Source organism: Gambusia affinis, linkage group LG05, assembly GCF_019740435.1.
Source record: "Gambusia affinis linkage group LG05, SWU_Gaff_1.0, whole genome shotgun sequence".
NCBI classification, from domain to species: Eukaryota; Metazoa; Chordata; class Actinopteri; order Cyprinodontiformes; family Poeciliidae; genus Gambusia; species Gambusia affinis.
Genome location: NC_057872.1, coordinates 12,923,804 through 12,942,011, shown reverse-complemented (window position 1 = coordinate 12,942,011; position 18,208 = coordinate 12,923,804). Strand labels below are relative to the sequence as shown.

Genomic DNA, 18,208 nt, shown 5'->3' with positions numbered 1-18,208 from the left:
GTATTTTAAGGCAACTCCTTAATCACCTTGTGTTACCAAGGTGACCAAGATATCAGACAATTATGGACCTCCTTAAGTTTGGTTCATCCGCACAAATTATAGAAAAAGAAAGTTTTCTAAAGAATATCTCTCTCATTATTCTGGTAACAAAAATAGATTATTTTTGTTATTCAAAGGAAAAGTGTATTGTGATTTATTGTCTGTGAATTGTTTTATGCAGTATATACAAAAGTCTAGTTTAAAGTCTATTTCACTTTAGCAGTTAAGCCTGTAAAAATTTCATGTTGCAAGCTGACTTTCTTGGTGCCTCCAGGTAAATTTTGTGAGGGCAAACATGAGAAAAAAATGTTGTTCCATTTAATGAACTTTGCTTTGAACATCATAAAATATAAGGACTAGTGTCTCAGCTGCTCTCTGCACAGAGACACCTGTCTGATCTGAGCGCAGCAGGCAGAGCGTTTCACGATACACCGAGAGTCGGAAAGCCACGGCTGCCAACACGTTTTCTCTACCAGAGAACATTTGGCTTCATGTGCCCTTTGAGCCCTGAAGCCAAGCCAGAATTGGTCAAAGAATCATAATTTTGTCCAGGAATAAGAATTTTGTTGACATCGTTGTTTTGAGTTTTTTTGCCAGCATTTTGCATGAGGAAAGCAGGAACTTTGGAACCAATTTTTTTTCATTTTTGTAACTCAAATGTTTTCTTGAAAGCAATTTTCTTTCTTCTTTTTATAAATCTGAATCTTTTGTTTCTCCTCTGGTTACCCTAGCTACAGGTCCAATGAGGAGTACGTCTATGTGCGAGGTCGCGGTCGGGGAAAGTACATATGTGGAGAGTGTGGCATTCGTTGCAAGAAGCCCAGCATGCTGAAAAAGCATATCAGAACGCACACCGATGTCCGCCCTTACATCTGTAAACACTGCAACTTTGCCTTCAAAACCAAAGGTAAGCTAAGACGTAAATAACCAACGTGAATTGTGTGGCTTGGGTTTTCTCCAGGAGAGCGTATTTTAGCGCGGCTGTTAAAAATATTTTCTCGCTCTCTTCCAGGAAACCTTACCAAACACATGAAGTCAAAGGCTCATGGGAAAAAATCCCAGGCAGTGGGAGTGTCTGAGACGTCTCTGGACGAGCCAGAGAGTGAGGAAACAGGTACTTCAGTGGGGACGGGAAGACATCTTTCATGTTTCCTCTTCCACTCCGCAGAACCGCCTGTGCACAGCTACGTGAACTCCTGCATGTGAAGAATAGAAGCTGCTCGACCCTGACAGCTTATGCAACAGCATGTTCTATTCTCTGGCCCCTTGATGTTGCATAAGGGATAGGGAGAAGTGTGAGATAAATAAAAGAGGAATAAGGAGCCAGTCCCATTCTTCCAGTGCAGTAGTTGCAGGAGTCTGTCTGCTACACCTTGTCTTCAAGAATGTGTCGCCGGAGTGCAGCTGAACAGAGCCGACTTGTTTCCATCTGGCTTCGAGTCGAGCACCTCAGTCTCCTCCTTGGCTTTGTCTTCTGCGCCTCCCTCTCGCTGACGGTCCAGGCTGAGCTCGGCCAAGGACGTACCGACTTCTCCATTCACAAAGCTGCAGAAATAGGTTTTGAAAAGAGCTATTCAGTTGAATTCCAGCCTTTTTATTCTTAGTCTATTTATAACAGAGGTTTGTTTGGCGGAAGGTGAACTAAGCCATCATCGCCCGTCTGATTTTTTATTTTTTTTTTGTGCAAGGTTGTTCTGTAAAGGCTTTTTGAGTCGATGTCACGATTTTCTGAATAGGCATTTTAACGTTTGTATGAACGCGAGAGGAAAAGATTAAAAGTTTCTTGTGTTTTTCTCTATCTGCTCAAACATCAGGCAGTGACGACCGCGTTCTCGGCTCAGAGGAGCAGGGGGAGCATCAGTTCTCCGATGTGGAGGATTCTGACAATGAGGATGACAACGATGATGATGAAGAGGACGAGGAGGATGAGGAGGAGGAAGAGTCTACATCCCATGAAGACCCACCGTCCTCCTGTTCATCAGACACTCATCCATCGATGGGAGGGCGCTCCAGCTGTGCAAAGCGCTCGCAGCAGTGCACCCCCGATCCAGAGCCCGGCCCCGGTCCGGAGCCCGCCCCGAGGGGAGTCTGGCCCAGTAGACGGGCGGCCTCTCCGGGCAGGAGGAGGGCGCTGTTCTCGAGGCAAGGTTGGAAGGGCTCTCCAAGGGCCTTCTCCCCCAGCAGCGAGAGCTGCTCCCCCAGCCGCAGCCTCTCCCCCCGCCTGGAGCTGTCCTCGCCGATCCGCAGCCTTTCCCCGAGGACCGAGTTATCCTCGCCTGGCAGACACATCTCGCCCTCCCCTGAGAGGAGGCCGTCTCCAGTCAGAGCACATTCTCCTCTTCGTCCCATTTCACCCAGCTGCTACCGGCCATCTCAAGTTCCAACCTCTCCATCACCACTGGGGGCGCTGCACAGAACCCATGGATACCTGCCCTGGGAGAGCCCAGGCACGAAGGGAGGTTATGTTAAACCAGTAAGTGCTTTTTTATTTGAATTTACTCTACATGCAGTACTGAACAAAAAAATTACATATGTTGGTTTTGACTCTAAAGAGCCAGATTTTCCTATTTGTATTCAAAGTGCTCTTGAAAATATATTAAAAATAATGTTTTTTTAAAACTGCCTTTTCACAAATTTTCCACCAAGTTCTTTCATCTGACCAGGAGCACATGGCATATTGTGTGCTGTCTTCCAAAATAAATGAAAGATTGAGTCTTTGCAGGTAGCAAAATGTATAAAGCTCCTATTCAGTAGTTGGTTTTTCATTTCATTTGAATATAAAGTAGCGCAAACTTGGCAAAGGTAAGGAAATAAGCAGCCAAGAGAGCAAGGGTAGCTGTGGAGGAGCTACGGTGATTCACAACTCAGTTGGGAGAATCTTTTAATAGATCAGCTAAATTTGACCTTTAGGTAATAGAGAAACACCAGGACAGGATACAACTAACAACGAAAGATAAAAAAAGCGTTAAGGAGTATTACTTGAAGCTTTGCCTCAACAAACCTGCGGGAATATTGTGCTCTGGTCAGCTGAGAACAAAATTAGACTTTTTGGCCACCCTGATAAAATAAAGTGGAAGAAAACTAAACTACACACCCGGATCCACCACATTCTTTAAGTGAAGAGTGGAGGTTAGTCATCATACTAAACATAGATCAAGGTCTTCTGGTCATAAAAGCCCAACATTTACTGATGAGTAAGAGAATGTGGTGTAAAACACTACACATCATCCTGAATATGCCAAACACACAGTGAAGCATGGTGATGGCAGAATCCTGGTGTGGCGGTGTCTTTTTTTCAGCTGGCACAGTGAATCTGCTCAGATTGGACAAGAAGATGGACGGAGCTAAAAGCAGAGCGATCCTGGAAAAGAGACCTGTTAGAATCTGTCAAAGAGTTGAGATTTCCAACAACAACCCCAAACATTTAACCCTAGCTACAGTCGATTGGTTCAGATAAAAGCTTGTTTAAGAATCATAAGGGCCCAGCAAATATTGTTCAAATTGAAAATCTGTCTCAAGGTTATCTGTCACAGGTATTGTGATTGAGCTTGCTGTAAAAGAGTTTTGCCACATTTTCAGTGATAGAACTTTGAAAATCCATCTACTGTTTTCTCTCTACTGCTGTTGTGTGGGTACGTCATAAAAATTTAAAGAAAATATCCTGGCATTTGTGGCTGTAGCATTAGAAAATGTGGAAAAGTTTATGATTTATAGAAGTTTTTTTAAGATAGATTAATACCTCAAGTTTAGTAGCCGTTTTTTGTTGATTCATTGGTCTGAATTAAGAGGATTCACAAACAGAGAGCATCGTTGTAAAATAATCTGATATTTAGACTTAGATTTTTATTCAGGGGAATATCAATCTCTGATTCTCTTTCTTTTTCTCTCTTTGGGGTGCTTTATGTTCTGTCGGAGTTGGTTTTCAAAATTAAAGTGTTTGCTCCCCCTGCAGGAGAAAAGTGGCGCTGCAGGAGAAAGGCCAACATTGTCAGAAGCGAGTTTGTTCCCACCGGCTTTCCGTCTCTCCACCTGCGAGGCTTATCCCGGCCTCCAAGCAACAGACAACATCTTCAGCCATCTGCCCATGCACTCCCAGCAAGCTAAGGTCCCCTGCCTGATGATACCCATCGGTGGGATCCAAATGGTACAGGCCAGACCGAGGTCCCACCCGACTACTCCCTCATCTCCAACGTCTCCCCCGCTGGAGGGGCCATCGCTGTCCCGATTTGAATCATACTGGGGCGGGACCCCCAGGACTCAAGGGCTTAGGACTCCTGGAGACGCCGGGTCGGAGCACCAGGCAGCAGGAGCCAGCCACCACGCTCTTAGCACAGAACTTACTTTTTCCAAACTCAAGTTGGAGACCACAGACTCAAAGCAATATGGCAGCTCACACAGCTCCGTCCGCCCCCACGGGTCTGCCACAGAGACCAGGGAAGGTGGCGCTAGAGACAGTCAAACTGGAGCGTCTAGCCTCGGAATAGTAGCCCCAGTAGGTTATCGTGCCATAGGAATCGCACCAGAGCGGGACGATCCGGCGTCAAGCGGCGATGCGGTGGAGGGAGACGGTCAAGAAGACTCGGCCACAACAGAACAGAGCACTTAACAGTGTCGACACCTTGATGCATCTCGCATCCAATTTTGGTTTATTGGTTGCTACACTAGTCTTGTTTTTTTTTTTTTTTTTTTTTTTTTTTTGTTTATATATATATTTCAATACTATTGTTAACTTAAATGTTTGGTCTTCGGCAATATTCAGGTTTGTTATAAAAATGCACTTTTTCTGTGTGAAAACATTGTTCCTGTAAATCTCTATAAATATATACAAATATATATATTCTGTATCTAATTAGATACTGCTAATCTCAATATCTATTTGAATATGCGTGAACAGAATTATGAATAATAAATTTGTAAATGACCAAAATATTTCATTATTATGTTAAAAAAAAGGTTGTTCAGTATTACTCAAATTGTAGTTTCTTGTGCCTTTTCTGTCCATTTTTCTGTTATTTTAAATGTAAACGTACACAAAGAGAAGGCTGTGAATTCAGTTTTATTATTTTTTTATGTTGTCATGGAGGGTTAATATTTGGTGTTTTTGTCTTAAGGGCCATTGCTTTATCACCAAGGTAACTAGTCAAATCATGGGAAAACCTAAGGAGCGGCTGACACGTGTCAAAAGAAATGCACTGACGTTTTATTTTTATTACTGAATGCTTCAGATTATGTGTCTGTACAAGGGAGAATGCTCCTTATTTATTTTTATTTGATGACATTGATCCTTTTTATTTTTATTATTGGGGTTGGGGAAAAAAAAAAACTTTTTTGTTACATCTGTTTGACTTCTTAATCATGTTCTTATAACTTGAACTGGTGGTAAAGATGAGATATGAATGAATTTGGCTGGTACCAGAGGATCAAGTGCCCTGCAGATTTCACAGCAACATTTGTAGTTGCTAAAAAAGAAAAAAAAACAATAAAAGAAAAAAAATAATGCACTGGGCTTCAATGAGATTGTGCCTTTTTTATTAACTTTGAAACACAAGTGTTTAAATACAAAAAGAAGATTGGACAAAATATTTCAAACATCTCTGATCATTTTTGCTGCAAACTTCACTTTAAAAGTTGTAAACAAAAACACAATAAAGGATCAGACAATCTGTGCACAATGTAGTAATTTGTTTCACTAACTTGATTGCGGTTTGTTAGATGACTAGACTTAATAATCCACGGGGATTTTAAGAACAGAATTTGTAAGGATGGAGTGCTGTGGAAAAAAGATTTACCACTTTGCATGTTTCTTTGCCAAACCCCAATGTTTCAGTTTATACAGTGTAATCAGATTCTGTTGTCAGACAAAAGATAACTCGAGTAAATGTAAAAAAGCAGTTTTCAAACAGTGATTTAATAAGATAAGAGAAGAAAAAAAGGCTACCCACACCAACCTGATCATGTGTGGAAAACGTGTTCATCTCCTGGTTTAACTGCAGATTCCTTTGATTTAACAGATGAGTCGTCATTGTGCTTCTGGAGTTTCTTTGGTATCGACCTGTCCTGGGCAGATTCAACGTACTTCATGTTCTCTCCTTTTGTTTAAAAGGATTGCACTGTGGTTCATTCCGAAAGGTTCGGAAATGGCCTTGTAACTCTTTCCTAACCGATAGATGTAAGGGATGTTAAAATCTAATTTCTTCTAATTGCTTCACTTTTTCCAGGTTTACAGATATGAGGATCAGTCTGTAAAGTATATACACCCGATATCACTAATATCAGATCTATTTCTAGTACTTCACATATGCAAACAGGCATTATTACAGACTCACCTGAGCCACATTGTTCTCCAATTACGTTAATTTCAGTTCTGAGATAAACAGGTGACGTATACATTACCAAACACCAGCTTATCAAATCAGAGCCCACACCAGGTTAAGTAACCTGTTATAAAATCCAGAGAGTTTCCGGGCCAAGTGGGTCAGCTGTTGGATTCCTCTGTCAATAAGTTCCAACAAAGTTCAGGTTTTTATTGTGGATACACATTAGATCAGATCATCCAAACCAAACTACAGTGCAAAGATCACACAGCCGTGAAGGTGAGTGAATGAGAGGTTGATAATATTTATCAATGAAAGCCTTGTTACCCCATTAGAATAAGATCCCCCTTATAAATGATCAATAAATAGTTACTAAGTCATTATTAATAACAATTTAAAGGATCTAAAAGCCATTTACAGGAAATTATAGTGAATTATTTCAGTAGTAAGAGATAAATTAAAAGGGTAAGTCAAATTGTAGGTCTGCAGCAGGTTATTAAAACTCACTGATAGATGTTTTACAACTGTTTATTACTGGGTTATAAAGCAGCTTAGATAACAACAACTCAATATTTTAACCCTTTACGGATCCTTTCTAGTGTGGCTCAAATTAAGAGTGCAATGGTAATATTTAAAATTTTGTTGATCAAATCCTGTATAAATGTACAGTTATATTATCTAAGTCATAATTAGTTGTTTTTATTGGCAATTCTATCTATCTATCTATCTATCTATCTATCTATCTATCTATCTATCTATCTATCTATCTATCTATCTATCTATCTATCTATCTATCTATCTATCTATCTATCTATCTATCTATCTATCTATCTATCTATCTATCTATCTATCTATCTATCTATCTATCTATCTATCTATCTATCTATCTATCTATCTATCTATCTATCTATCTATCTATCTATAACACTTCAGTATGTTTTAGCAGCTACCAATGCAGCTACAAATGGTTATTTTTAATCCTTTTTATAATTCATTTAAAAATACCAAACAAGCATTTTAGTATTTGATAAACAAGAATAAGGATCATGGTGTGTGTATGTGTGTGTGGGGGCAGGGAGGGTTAATCAGATTTTAGGATTACATAGGAGGGTTAGGGTTAGGGTTAACAAGCAAAGAGTCATTTAATTGTCATTTCAAATGCACTGAGAAATATATAACAAAGCTAAATTGTTTCCACTTAGTTACAGAATTTTGATGAAGTAATATTTTCCATTTCACGTCACAGATCAAATGGCAGCACCTAACACAGAAATAAACAACTCTCATTCTTTGGTCAGTCATGTCTCTCCATCAGTGTTTGCTCAGATTCTCCCATAGTAACCAACAGCTTCACTGGTCACTTTGTATTTGCAGCTTTTTCCTCTGAAGTGTTTCTGTATTTCGACGTGGAAAACGCTGCTAGCGTTCTCCTCTTCTATGACTGATACTTTTGGCCTTGTTTTTCTGTTTGGCATCGTCTCTTACCTGGACATTGCCATTGGAAGAGCTACTGGTGCCATTAACTACATCATTTCTACAGATTATACTTGTGGTTCTCCTCTGAACTGTTTCTCTCCTGAGCAACTAATACGACGACGTCTCTCGTTGGCTTTGCTAAAAGGTTTCATTAAACATTTTCTCTCCTCTTCACAGAAAAGAAATTAACTCTGCTACGAGTTACAAGTTCAACTCTTCACCCATTCTCCTCAGAAAAACCAGTGCGCTAATCCTTTGGGAAAAGATTAGCGCATCATTGTGGATGTATCTGCACGTCACATCTGTACATTTATTCCCTGTGTTTCCGTGTGTGAGGGCTGGCATTTGCCTATCAGCCTGAATGTGTCATGGCTGAACTGTCTCAGCAGGTCATGTGGGTGAGATATGACCAGGATCCCTGATCCCCGCTTGGATTAGTCATCTTATATGTCACCTAGGTAAATGTAGTTAAATCACCTGTTATGTTGAGATTTGGACTTTCCTAATTAACAGACATTACCTCGTCTTCATTTTTCTGTTTCAAATTGATGAGCAAATTGGTGCCCGTGAAGTCATAATATTTCCATTTTAGACACATTAATCTTTTTTATTGCTATAAGCAGGTCACTGTCATTGATCAGTTAGTAGACTGATCAATGACATCTTTAATAATAAGTCACATCATCTCAATTATTTCCTGGGAAGAGGTAAAATATAATTTTATTTTACACTATAGGCAATAACTCAATCAGGAAAAACACTGACATTAACAATAATAATAAAAAAAGCTTTTTGTTGTAAATTTGTTCAGATAAAAAAATCTTATTTTAATGAAGAGGAAAAGGTAGAAATAAAAATGTAGTCAGGATTACTGATATGTTTAAAGTGCCATCATTAGATCTCACCGGGGTTTAAGATTCCTGAAGGGATCTTTATGCAACGCCACTTACAGATTTCTTCTACTTTTGTTGTTACGTCTCAAATCATCAAATAGATTTTTCTTCATCAATCAGTGAAAGATATTTGTGAGTAATTTTTTAATGATTTTATTTATTAATGGAAACTCAACCTGTCTCTGTCGATTTACATTTGTTGTAAAACTGAATTCAAATTCCCTTGCCACATCCACTTCTTCCTGCTAGCAGACCTGTACAACCTGACAACATAAACTAGGCTGAAAGACTTTAAAAAAAACTTCAAAAAGGGAATTGAAACTCAAACAAATCACAATGAGAGTTATTATTCACAAATAAACAAGGAACAATCAGGACATTCCCAGCCAATCAAAAATACTCTGGGTGGATGAAAAAATTAATAAAGTAAATTGTATTAAAAAAAAAGATTAAAAAAAAGAAACACATCTAAAGCACTGCATGCCTATCTTGCTTCGAAGTCAGTGTTAATGATTTAACAATAAGACTGGGCAAAAATGGTTTTAAAGGCAAAAATCAATTGTTGGAATTTGGAAACACTTATTCACATTTCTTGAGGTTATCTTCAATTAAAAGTCCAATAATCTGAAACAGAAAAAAAGAGAAAAGAGTGACAACACCTTTGTGAAGCATTTTATTTAGATGTTAAATCATCACAAAATCAGTTTTTAATGATTTAGAAAATAGTTAAACATTTGTTAGGGGTATTATTGCTGTAGCTTGTGTAATATTCCCCAGTGAGCAATGTCAAGTTGATGTTGTTTAAAAAATTAACATTTATCTAAATTATGCCTAAAAAGCACTTAAATAAAATATAATAACTGCAGAAGCAATATATAAATATATAATGAACAAACCTTAATAAGATAAGATATGTGTAAATCGCACCTGAAACAACCACATATATTTTAATTGTTTATATATATATCTATATATATATTTGTGTAATATGAGAAAAAAAGAATTCCTAATTTGATGTTTTTCTGTTACAGAACATCCTGCTTCTTTCCTCTAATCTCTTCCTCCATGTGCTTCCATTGGCCACGATGCCTCCACGGGGTTTTCAGATCATATCATCACTGTACAGTAATCTCATGCTAATTTCCCCATTATTCCCCTGCCAAGATAATTCCTCAATCCACCTACAGTCGTAAACGTCACTGGACAGCTGATATTTATCTGTGCCACTCAGAGGCTTCAAAGCCGCAGACATTCCTGGAATGTGTTGCAGGATTGAACGCCCAGGGGTCGAATGTGGCCGCCATAGGAGGAGGGGGCGGGGAGCTTGTGTCGTAACATCACAGAGGAGGAGAGGTATAAAGTTCAGACAGGAGCAGTGAAACAAGCAGATCAGCAGCAGCAGCAGCAGCAACAAGCGAGCAGATAGTAGTTTCTCTCCGCAGAGGCTCATCCACACCGCATCAGCCATGCCTACTCACAGCAGTCTTCTCCTTCTGGTCACTCTTTGGGCCTCGGTTCAAGACGGTAAGTTTTCTTCTTCTTCTTCTTCCATTTTACATTCATTCAGAAAATAGATGTGTTGATGTTCATTTGCAGCTGCTCTTTCGATTTTCCAAAAAACATTTTTCCTAAGCCACAAATTTTTTAAGAGCAAGTTTAATTGGGGAAAAAAAAAAATCAAAACATGTATTTTTGGTATTCTAACATTAGCACTACAAAGCAACAATCAAACTTTAAAGCACTCGCAAGATATTGCGATATGATGCAGCATTTTTGCAAACTCATCCTCTCCCCACCACACCTTCAACAGTAAAATCGTTATAGATCAAAACACGAGAAATGTTGTCTCAAAATATGACTTTGAAATAACAATAACATCTTAAATAACCAAAAACAAGAATAACACAGAACCAAAAACCAAAATAACACCTTAACAGGATTTTGATTTTAAAGGTTGACATGTTCAGCTTCAACTCATTTCCACGTTTATGAAATTGTTCATAAAAAAATTCTTTACATTTTTTTTCAGTCCCCAATGCATTTTTAAAATTGAACAGTAGCAGAAATGTTAATATTCTTTTTCATAAAATGGTTCACTGCAATATTTAGAGAAAGAAAGAAAAAAAGCTCTAATTTAAGTAATTTTGTGAAAAATAATAATAATAAAAAAGAAAGATTCCAATTGTCTCATCCACTAAACTCTTATGGTAAAATAACTCAAAATAAAATGTAATAAAACCACCCTATAGTGAAACGTGAATTTTCTTTTAGTTGTGTTTGCTCAGCCCCTCTGGTTTCATCTGAAATCTTCAGGTTTGGGTCTCCCAGTTATGAAACAGGCAGAACCAGAAGCCGTCGACAGCGTGCGGACTCACCGGGTCAGGACCAAGCGCTGTTCCTGCAGTGAGCTGCTGGACACTGAGTGCCACTACTTCTGTCACCTGGATATCATCTGGGTCAACACACCCAGGTGGGCTACAGAGGACACATTCAATAGATACAGCAGGGTTTTGTTTTGTTTTTTAATCTAGACTTCCAAAGACTCACAACAATGCCTGAACTACTTGGATTAAATACCAAAACAGTCCAGTGCTTCCAGCTCTGAGCCTAGAAACCTCTGATTGACCCTCCTATCATTATTGCCATACCATTAAACAAGGCAGCTGCAAAGCAACAGAGAACAAAGTCTGCAGAATGTTTATGTGACTGAGGTTGTCTTTCAATCCGCAGTAAGACAACAGTTTATGGCCTAGGCGGAGGCTTGCTGCGGCGCAAAAGGTCCGCCGGGCGCTGCACCTGTGCCCAGCTCAACGACAAGACCTGCACCGATTTCTGCCATTTCCGGTGAGTCGGGTCTCCACGCATTCATCAGCTACAAGGAAACAGACTGCACACGTAGTTAGCAGAAAGGAGGACAGGGAGTGGTAGGGTGCAAACAGAAGCTTGTTCTATATTTAGCCAAAAGTTCCTCACACGTTCTACATGTCTACAGGTGTGAGCATCAGAACAGCCCTGCTTAGGCCTGAAGGACTGGGTGCAGATGCAAAGTCTGCAAAAGGTTGATTAGGATTTGCCCTGAGGAAGCACGTGTGTGGGAGGCTCTGAAACCTTTAGTCACATTCCCCAGAAATGACTGTACTGTATGTACTGTATGCACCTTGAAACCAAGGAGACGGCGAGCAGAGTCATGCAGGGCCTTGAAAAGGTTTTTCCATCATTTAAACATTTACCGATTTTCTTTTCACGTTGCAGCCACAAACTTCAGTGTGCTTTATTGGGATCTTACGTGATAGACAGGCACAAGGTATAAAATGATGCAACATGTTTATCAAAGCCTTATAGGGTAGCAGGCATCCATGAGTTGCTGAAAATGAAGATATCATTTTCTTGCTGCAAAGCGATTCCCCTGGCTGAGTTTCAAGCCTTTTCCAGGTTTTCTTCCAAGCTACCTTTGTATTTACCTCCATCAATCGTCAAATCGGCTCTGACCAGCTTCCCTCTGTCTTGACTGAAGACAAGAATCTCTATATAATGATGCTGCCTCACTTTCATCATGGTGAGAGCGCTCAGAGCGAGGTGCAGTGCTAGTTTTCGTTCCACAAACATAATATTGTCACTGTAAACCTAAACGTTTAATCTGGTCTCATCTGAGCAGATCATCTTCTCCTGTGAAGGAAAGATTTTTGGAATCTGGAGCAAGTCGTCGTCCGGGCAACAGATTCTTCCACCTGAGCCGTGGATTTCTGCAGCTCCTTCAGAGTCAATAGGGACTTCTTGACTGCTTCTTGTATCTGCTTGAGTGATGCCAGCTTGGCCACACAACATGCAAAAAGTTCAATGTGTGTGATAGACTATGCTATGCACTGTTTCATGTGTAGATGAATTGTGATACGTTGATATTTTAAACCTCAAAAATGATGCTGTTTTGACTGGATGACCTGTAAAGACGGGAGGATTGCAGTTTGTGTTTGGCTGACATTCCTGTTTCCTTGTCTGCAGTAATGAGATCCAGCCTGTGAAGAAGCCTCAACTTGACATGCTCCACATCTTGAGGTGAGATTGAGAAACTATCAATAAAAAAATGAAGAAGTGACATCTTTTTTCTTTTTTTTTTTTCCTGGACTGATCACTGTTTGACTCTCTGACCTCTCCTCTCTTTCAGAACGGCAGCCAATAACTCGAAGCGGGAAGTAGACACAGGGCACGCAGGCGGACAGCAGTCGTCCCAAGCTAAGAGTGAGAACGTGTGATGAACGGGGAAGCAAGAAGGAAAGAGAGAAAGAAAGAAGGGGCAGAAGACGAGCACCTGAACAAATTCCACTCCTCCAGCAGAGAGGTCGCCGAGGGATGTGTTCGATCAGGGAAGGCCACGTGTTATTCTGTTTGTTCCTGCAAATCGAAAGCTGAAAGTACATGCCCGAGGTCTACAGGTACGCGTTGGAAACAGAAGTGGAGAATCAGGAGAGGTGGAGATGCAACCGGGTTGTTTTTAACTCTGGATGAGGCTGAAGCCACTGAGTCACAGGCCCAAAGAAAGAGAACGCAAGTGCAAATACAAGCACGGAAATATGGGACATGCGAGTTTTATTTGTTTTTACTACAATATAAACAATTTATTTTTATATAATTTTAAGATTATACTCATAAAATATATTATATCGGATGAATAAACTGATTGATTTATTGAATATAATATGTCAGTTATGAATTAGCCTTTATCATATGACTGGTTGCTTAAGGGAATTGATTGTTTGTTTTGGTAAATTAAACTTATATCTGTAAAGCATCATTAAAAGATCAATAAAAACAAGGTTAGACACACACAAAAAAAACTACAATTTTGTTTTCTATGCCAAAGTAAATAAAGTAACTCATGAGAGGAGAAATTCAAAGGAACACAAAATCCTATTAGAGGAACATGTGTGATTCAATTGTGTGTCAAGCAAACACTTTTCTGGGTTCAAAAGGCGACCTAGCATGCGTGAATGGCTCAGGAATTTACCGCTTCACATCAGTAATGAGTTTACCTGCTATTCAGAAGCGGCAAGGGCCGTGTTATCACAGGGATCTGTGGAAAGAATGCTTCGATTTATAAGTCAGGGAAGCACAGAAATACCCTGTCACCCTGCGTTTTTCTTTGATTGCTTGCCACTGCACACAGTGCGAGTGCACCTGAATATGCAAGCGAGGCTCAAACAAAACAAAAACAGCCGTCATGAACTGAGACGTTTTTTTTTTTTGTTTGATTTTTTTTTTGACTAATCAGGCCGCAAAGACAAACAACGGCTGCTGACTGTTAAAGTGCATCTATTTTTAAGAAGTAGGTTGCCTTTGCTTGACTGCATTTCAGGTCATTCTTTACATACTTGGGCTCTTCTTTGTAGAGACCCCCTGCAGCCATACTTCCCTGACAGGCCTGAACAAAGCCACAGGCTGGCTGCTTTCAATGCAGAAAACAATTAGAGTGTTCTCACGCAGACTGTGCTTAGCAATGCTTGAAGCGGCCATGACAATGCTCGGCATCACCGGTTCATCATCCTGAGTCGACGGCGTTGAGGGAAGTCCTTCTATGGTAACTGGTTGGTTCACGTTGTTTGTTGTGGATTTCTTTTCTTTTCTTTTTTGCTCAGTCATATTGATAACACTATCAGAAGAAGTGATTGTGTTGTAAAATGGGTTATGAGGTTGAAGTAGATATGAATATCTGAAAAAGTAAATTATTATCCAAAGTGACTAAACACGAGCACCGCGTTTCGCCAAAGGAGCCAAACTCTGTCCATGGTGCTGGCACAGCAGAGACACAGAAAAGCCATTTAAAGTTACAGGAACAGGTGGAAGCTGTCTAATGCTTCAGCTGCTTCAGCTGACACTGCCTGGGGGCTTGCATAACACCAATGATTTAAATAGACAATCACATCAGTCAGTGCAGGATTTTTCTATGTTTCTGAAATGTTGTTCACATGAAGCTACAACTGGATTATTTGGGTTCCAAGGATATTGACACGGTTGCTTCTTTTTAGCTAGGAATTGTAGTAGAGTGTAATTGGAAAACACTTTTTATCCTCATTTAGATGAAGTCTGTTTTTGTTTGGTTGTTTTTTTGTCACTCATGTTTCAGAGCATGAAACAAATTTCATTAGCCTACAAAAAAGTGAAAATATACAGTAGTTTTCATTTGATGATTTACTTCCCTATGTTTATCCTTGCATAAAAATATAGGACAACCCGTCCTTATGTAAATACATAAATACTCCAATATATAATGCCAGACATGGCTGAGAGTTATATTGTGCAGCAGTCAATGTTTGATTTGTAAAGTAAGATAATAAAAAAAACTTTAAAAGTGAGGGACTGTAAGAGCAGGCAGGCTGAAGGGTAAAACGTTTTCCCCATTACTTTAATATGTTTCTCTCCACATTTGCAAATCACCAAAAAAGAAAAGACGTCATGCTCTTATTGAACTTGTCTGCCATGTCATCCAAGCACCTAAAACTAACAAAAACATTGTTTGTAGATACAAACAATGTTCATATTGCATGTGCCTATTCAGATTTATTTACATTGAGAGGAGTAATGCAGTTTCAAGAGTTGAGTGAATACTGTAGTTTGCAAAGGCCTCATCACAAGAGAAACAGCCCGAAGCGACTGGTAAACATTTCCTAAATGCTTTTAGTGCGCTGTGTTCACAAGTTCTCTAAAGGCTTTTATTGAAGTGACAGCCGGCAGGCATTGATCATAAAGAGTAACAGTGTGTTCCCTCTCTTAAAATAGCTTTCTGTTTGCATCAAAAGATTTGCCTTGTGTATGAACTCCTTTAAAAAGTCTTTAGGAATATTTGGAATTATTTGAAAACACAAAAGTATCTGCCTACAAAAAGACTAAACATTTACATCACCTTCTATTTATTGAAGTGTGTTTTAATATTAGAGATAGGGTAAGCTTAGGGTTAGGGTTAAGAATCTTTAAGTTCAAGTTAAAGACTCTTCAACTTTAACTATTATTAAAGTTGAAGAGTCTAAAGTTAAAAAGTTTTAATAATAAAACTTTAATAACTTTATTATTAAAGTTAATTAATTCAACTTTAATTGTTATTAAAGTTGAAGAGTCTTGTTAAAGTATTGATGCCCATTAATTTTTGATCATTTTAAAACATTTGGTCAAGGATAAAGTTGTAGGAATGTTGCACCCCCACAAAGGAAGAAAGTGTTTTTGAAAGAAAGCCATAATATGACCTTTTTTTAAGTTTGCTATATGCTGAACGGAAGACACACGTGGCACAAAATGCTCTGGCATTGAAATTATTACCATACATCACCCTGAACACCATCCTCATAACACAGCATGGTGGTGGCACCATCATGCAGTGGGAATGAGTTTCTTCGGCAGGGATCAGAAAACTGGTCAGTGTTTATAGGAAGTAAATACAAGGCAATCCTGAAAGGAAACTGGTTGGACGTTGCAAAAGACCTGAGGTTTACATTTCTACTTCCTGGTGGAAAAACATGGGTCAAATCTTGTATAAATCTAAGGAAATAAAGCTGATCTGTTTGGACGATTTTTATAATCAATCTGAAAGGGACAATTCCTTTTGTTTGTCAGGAAACTCTGATTGCATACTTTACAAAATATGCAGAAATAATCAAACATGGTCGCAGGAGCATCCCTGGTGGAATAACAAAGTTACTGTTACTCTTGTTCAAAGCGTTTTAGAGCGTGCAAGCATGTGTTAAAGTCCTTATCACTGCACCAATTAACAATTAAAATATTGCGATAGCCATGTTTGTATAGTGTTTCAAATAAGTGACTTGATTTGTAGTTTTCTTGCTGAAACAACTTAATAGTTAATGTTGAATGGATGAGATTGTACAAAGCTTAACATAGTTAATAACTGAATGGTCCTAAAATGCTGCACAGTATTAACATCAGATTGTTACTCAGATCTTGTCCCTGTGGCGGAGCAAGGGAAACTTTTGTTCGATTTATGTTTCCCTTATCTGTTTTACTTTGAGATACCAGAGTTCACAGAGTCAGCTGATAAAGGTTTGTAGATAAACAGTGCATGGGATCCTCATTCAGATATTGCAGATTACATGAATTTCTACATATTCTATCAACTGTTTACAGCAACGTCATGTTTAAGATTAGAATCAGTGGCGGGGTTGTTATATAATATGAATAAATACAGTCATGTAGACTGTCGTAAAGATGTTTTCTCTAAGACATTTCCAACTAAATTAACATAAACTAAACATCCAAAATAAAACTGAAGTCGCTCAGGTCAAAACACCTTTTGAGTTTTTCACACTTACAAAAAGGCACTGCACCATAAATATTTCTGATGATCTGCAACACAGCAGCGTGTTGTGCATTTCATTTCAGCTTTTGTATCAAATTCATTAGATTTGACCTTTTAGATACAAAAATTACTTTCTTCAGGTCTCTTCTAAATACTCTTAGTGGGCCTGTTAAATTTCATCGTAGTAAAATCTTAACCTGCATAGATGGAGGTCCAGACTTTTTCTGAAGAATTTGGTGTGCTGTGGTAGAAAGCAGCCTGTTTAAATATCTGTCAGTACATATAAAAGTTCATCCACAGTCAATGATCTTGTTTTGCTAATTTAGAAATTCAGAACACTAAAATAACCCATTCTAGTTTGTTCTCATGAAATTACTCACAACTTTAAGTATTGATTGTGCCAAACTCTGAATTGAAACCCTTATCCACAAATAATTGACCCTAAATTGCTGCTAATGAACTATTTTAAAGATAAAGAAAAGTCAAATTTTGTCTTTAAATTTGCGACAAATATTATTGAAGGGAAGAATAAAAAATTCTCCTTGAAACCAAATTTTGATAGATTATGAAACCGATCAGTGAACCTGTATTATCCTTTTAACATGCTCACTTTATTCAGGTCACAGTGTATCAGTACTCTTGAAAGATGTGTGCTGTTTTATATTGTTCTTACTTTAAAAGCATTAAACTGCCGGAACAGCAGAAGAAGGAGATTATTACCAAAAGAACTGAAAGAAACTCAAGAGGTTTGGGAAGGATATTGGTAGATAAGAGCAGACAGGAGAATTTGACCAGAAACTGAGAAAAAAACCAGGAGTATACATTTACATTGGTTTGGTGACAGTGATTGCCTGGATAAGATGGATGGTAGATGGTAAATGGCTTGTACACATTCATCCACTACAGACGTAGGTAGAGCGGTCTGGCAACCCACCGACTGTGGGATGGGCTCCCACCACCATCCCCACTGCTAAATACATTAGTCGTTTGGAAGTGGGAAAGCTGAGCAAAACTCAGAGCAGAAATTGCTGCACAGAAATGGACAAAAGCACTCTGCACTGGGAAACCAAACAAACTAGGCAACACCGTGATAAAACACAACTTTTTCTGCTTTACTCATTAAAACAGAAAAAGTCACAATTAAAGAAGGAAATGAAGATGAAATTGAACATTAACACAAGTATTGTCAG

General features: G+C 38.9%; 2 protein-coding genes across 4 annotated transcripts in view; both read left to right on the top strand.

The window, feature by feature from the left end:
* Window positions 1-5,537, top strand: part of LOC122831184 (transcription factor HIVEP3) — a 47,389-nt gene extending 41,852 nt beyond the window's left edge. For all 3 annotated transcript variants that reach the window (XM_044117187.1, XM_044117188.1, XM_044117189.1), the window contains 4 exons: window positions 771-946; window positions 1,052-1,153; window positions 1,854-2,512; window positions 3,992-5,537. In XM_044117187.1, the coding sequence (XP_043973122.1) occupies window positions 771-946; window positions 1,052-1,153; window positions 1,854-2,512; window positions 3,992-4,645 (1,591 nt within the window). In that variant the 3' untranslated portion in view covers window positions 4,646-5,537. The remainder of the gene's footprint in view (window positions 1-770; window positions 947-1,051; window positions 1,154-1,853; window positions 2,513-3,991) is intronic.
* A 4,577-nt stretch (window positions 5,538-10,114) lies between these two features.
* On the top strand, window positions 10,115-13,660 carry LOC122830872 (endothelin-2). The gene is made up of 5 exons (XM_044116612.1): window positions 10,115-10,246; window positions 11,036-11,192; window positions 11,453-11,566; window positions 12,722-12,775; window positions 12,885-13,660. The coding sequence occupies exons 1-5, from the start codon at window positions 10,189-10,191 to the stop codon at window positions 12,970-12,972; spliced, it is 471 nt and encodes a 156-aa protein (XP_043972547.1). The 5' UTR covers window positions 10,115-10,188; the 3' UTR covers window positions 12,973-13,660.
* The last annotated feature ends 4,548 nt before the right edge of the window (window positions 13,661-18,208 follow it).

Bases quoted from the DNA above. Each gene is read 5' to 3' on its own strand.
- LOC122830872 (XM_044116612.1), top strand. From the start codon at position 10,189: ATGCCTACTCACAGCAGTCTTCTCCTTCTGGTCACTCTTTGGGCCTCG. The intron at 11,193-11,452 runs GTGGGCTACAGA...TTCAATCCGCAG, and splicing joins ATCTGGGTCAACACACCCAG to TAAGACAACAGTTTATGGCC. The intron at 12,776-12,884 runs GTGAGATTGAGA...CCTCTCTTTCAG, and splicing joins GACATGCTCCACATCTTGAG to AACGGCAGCCAATAACTCGA.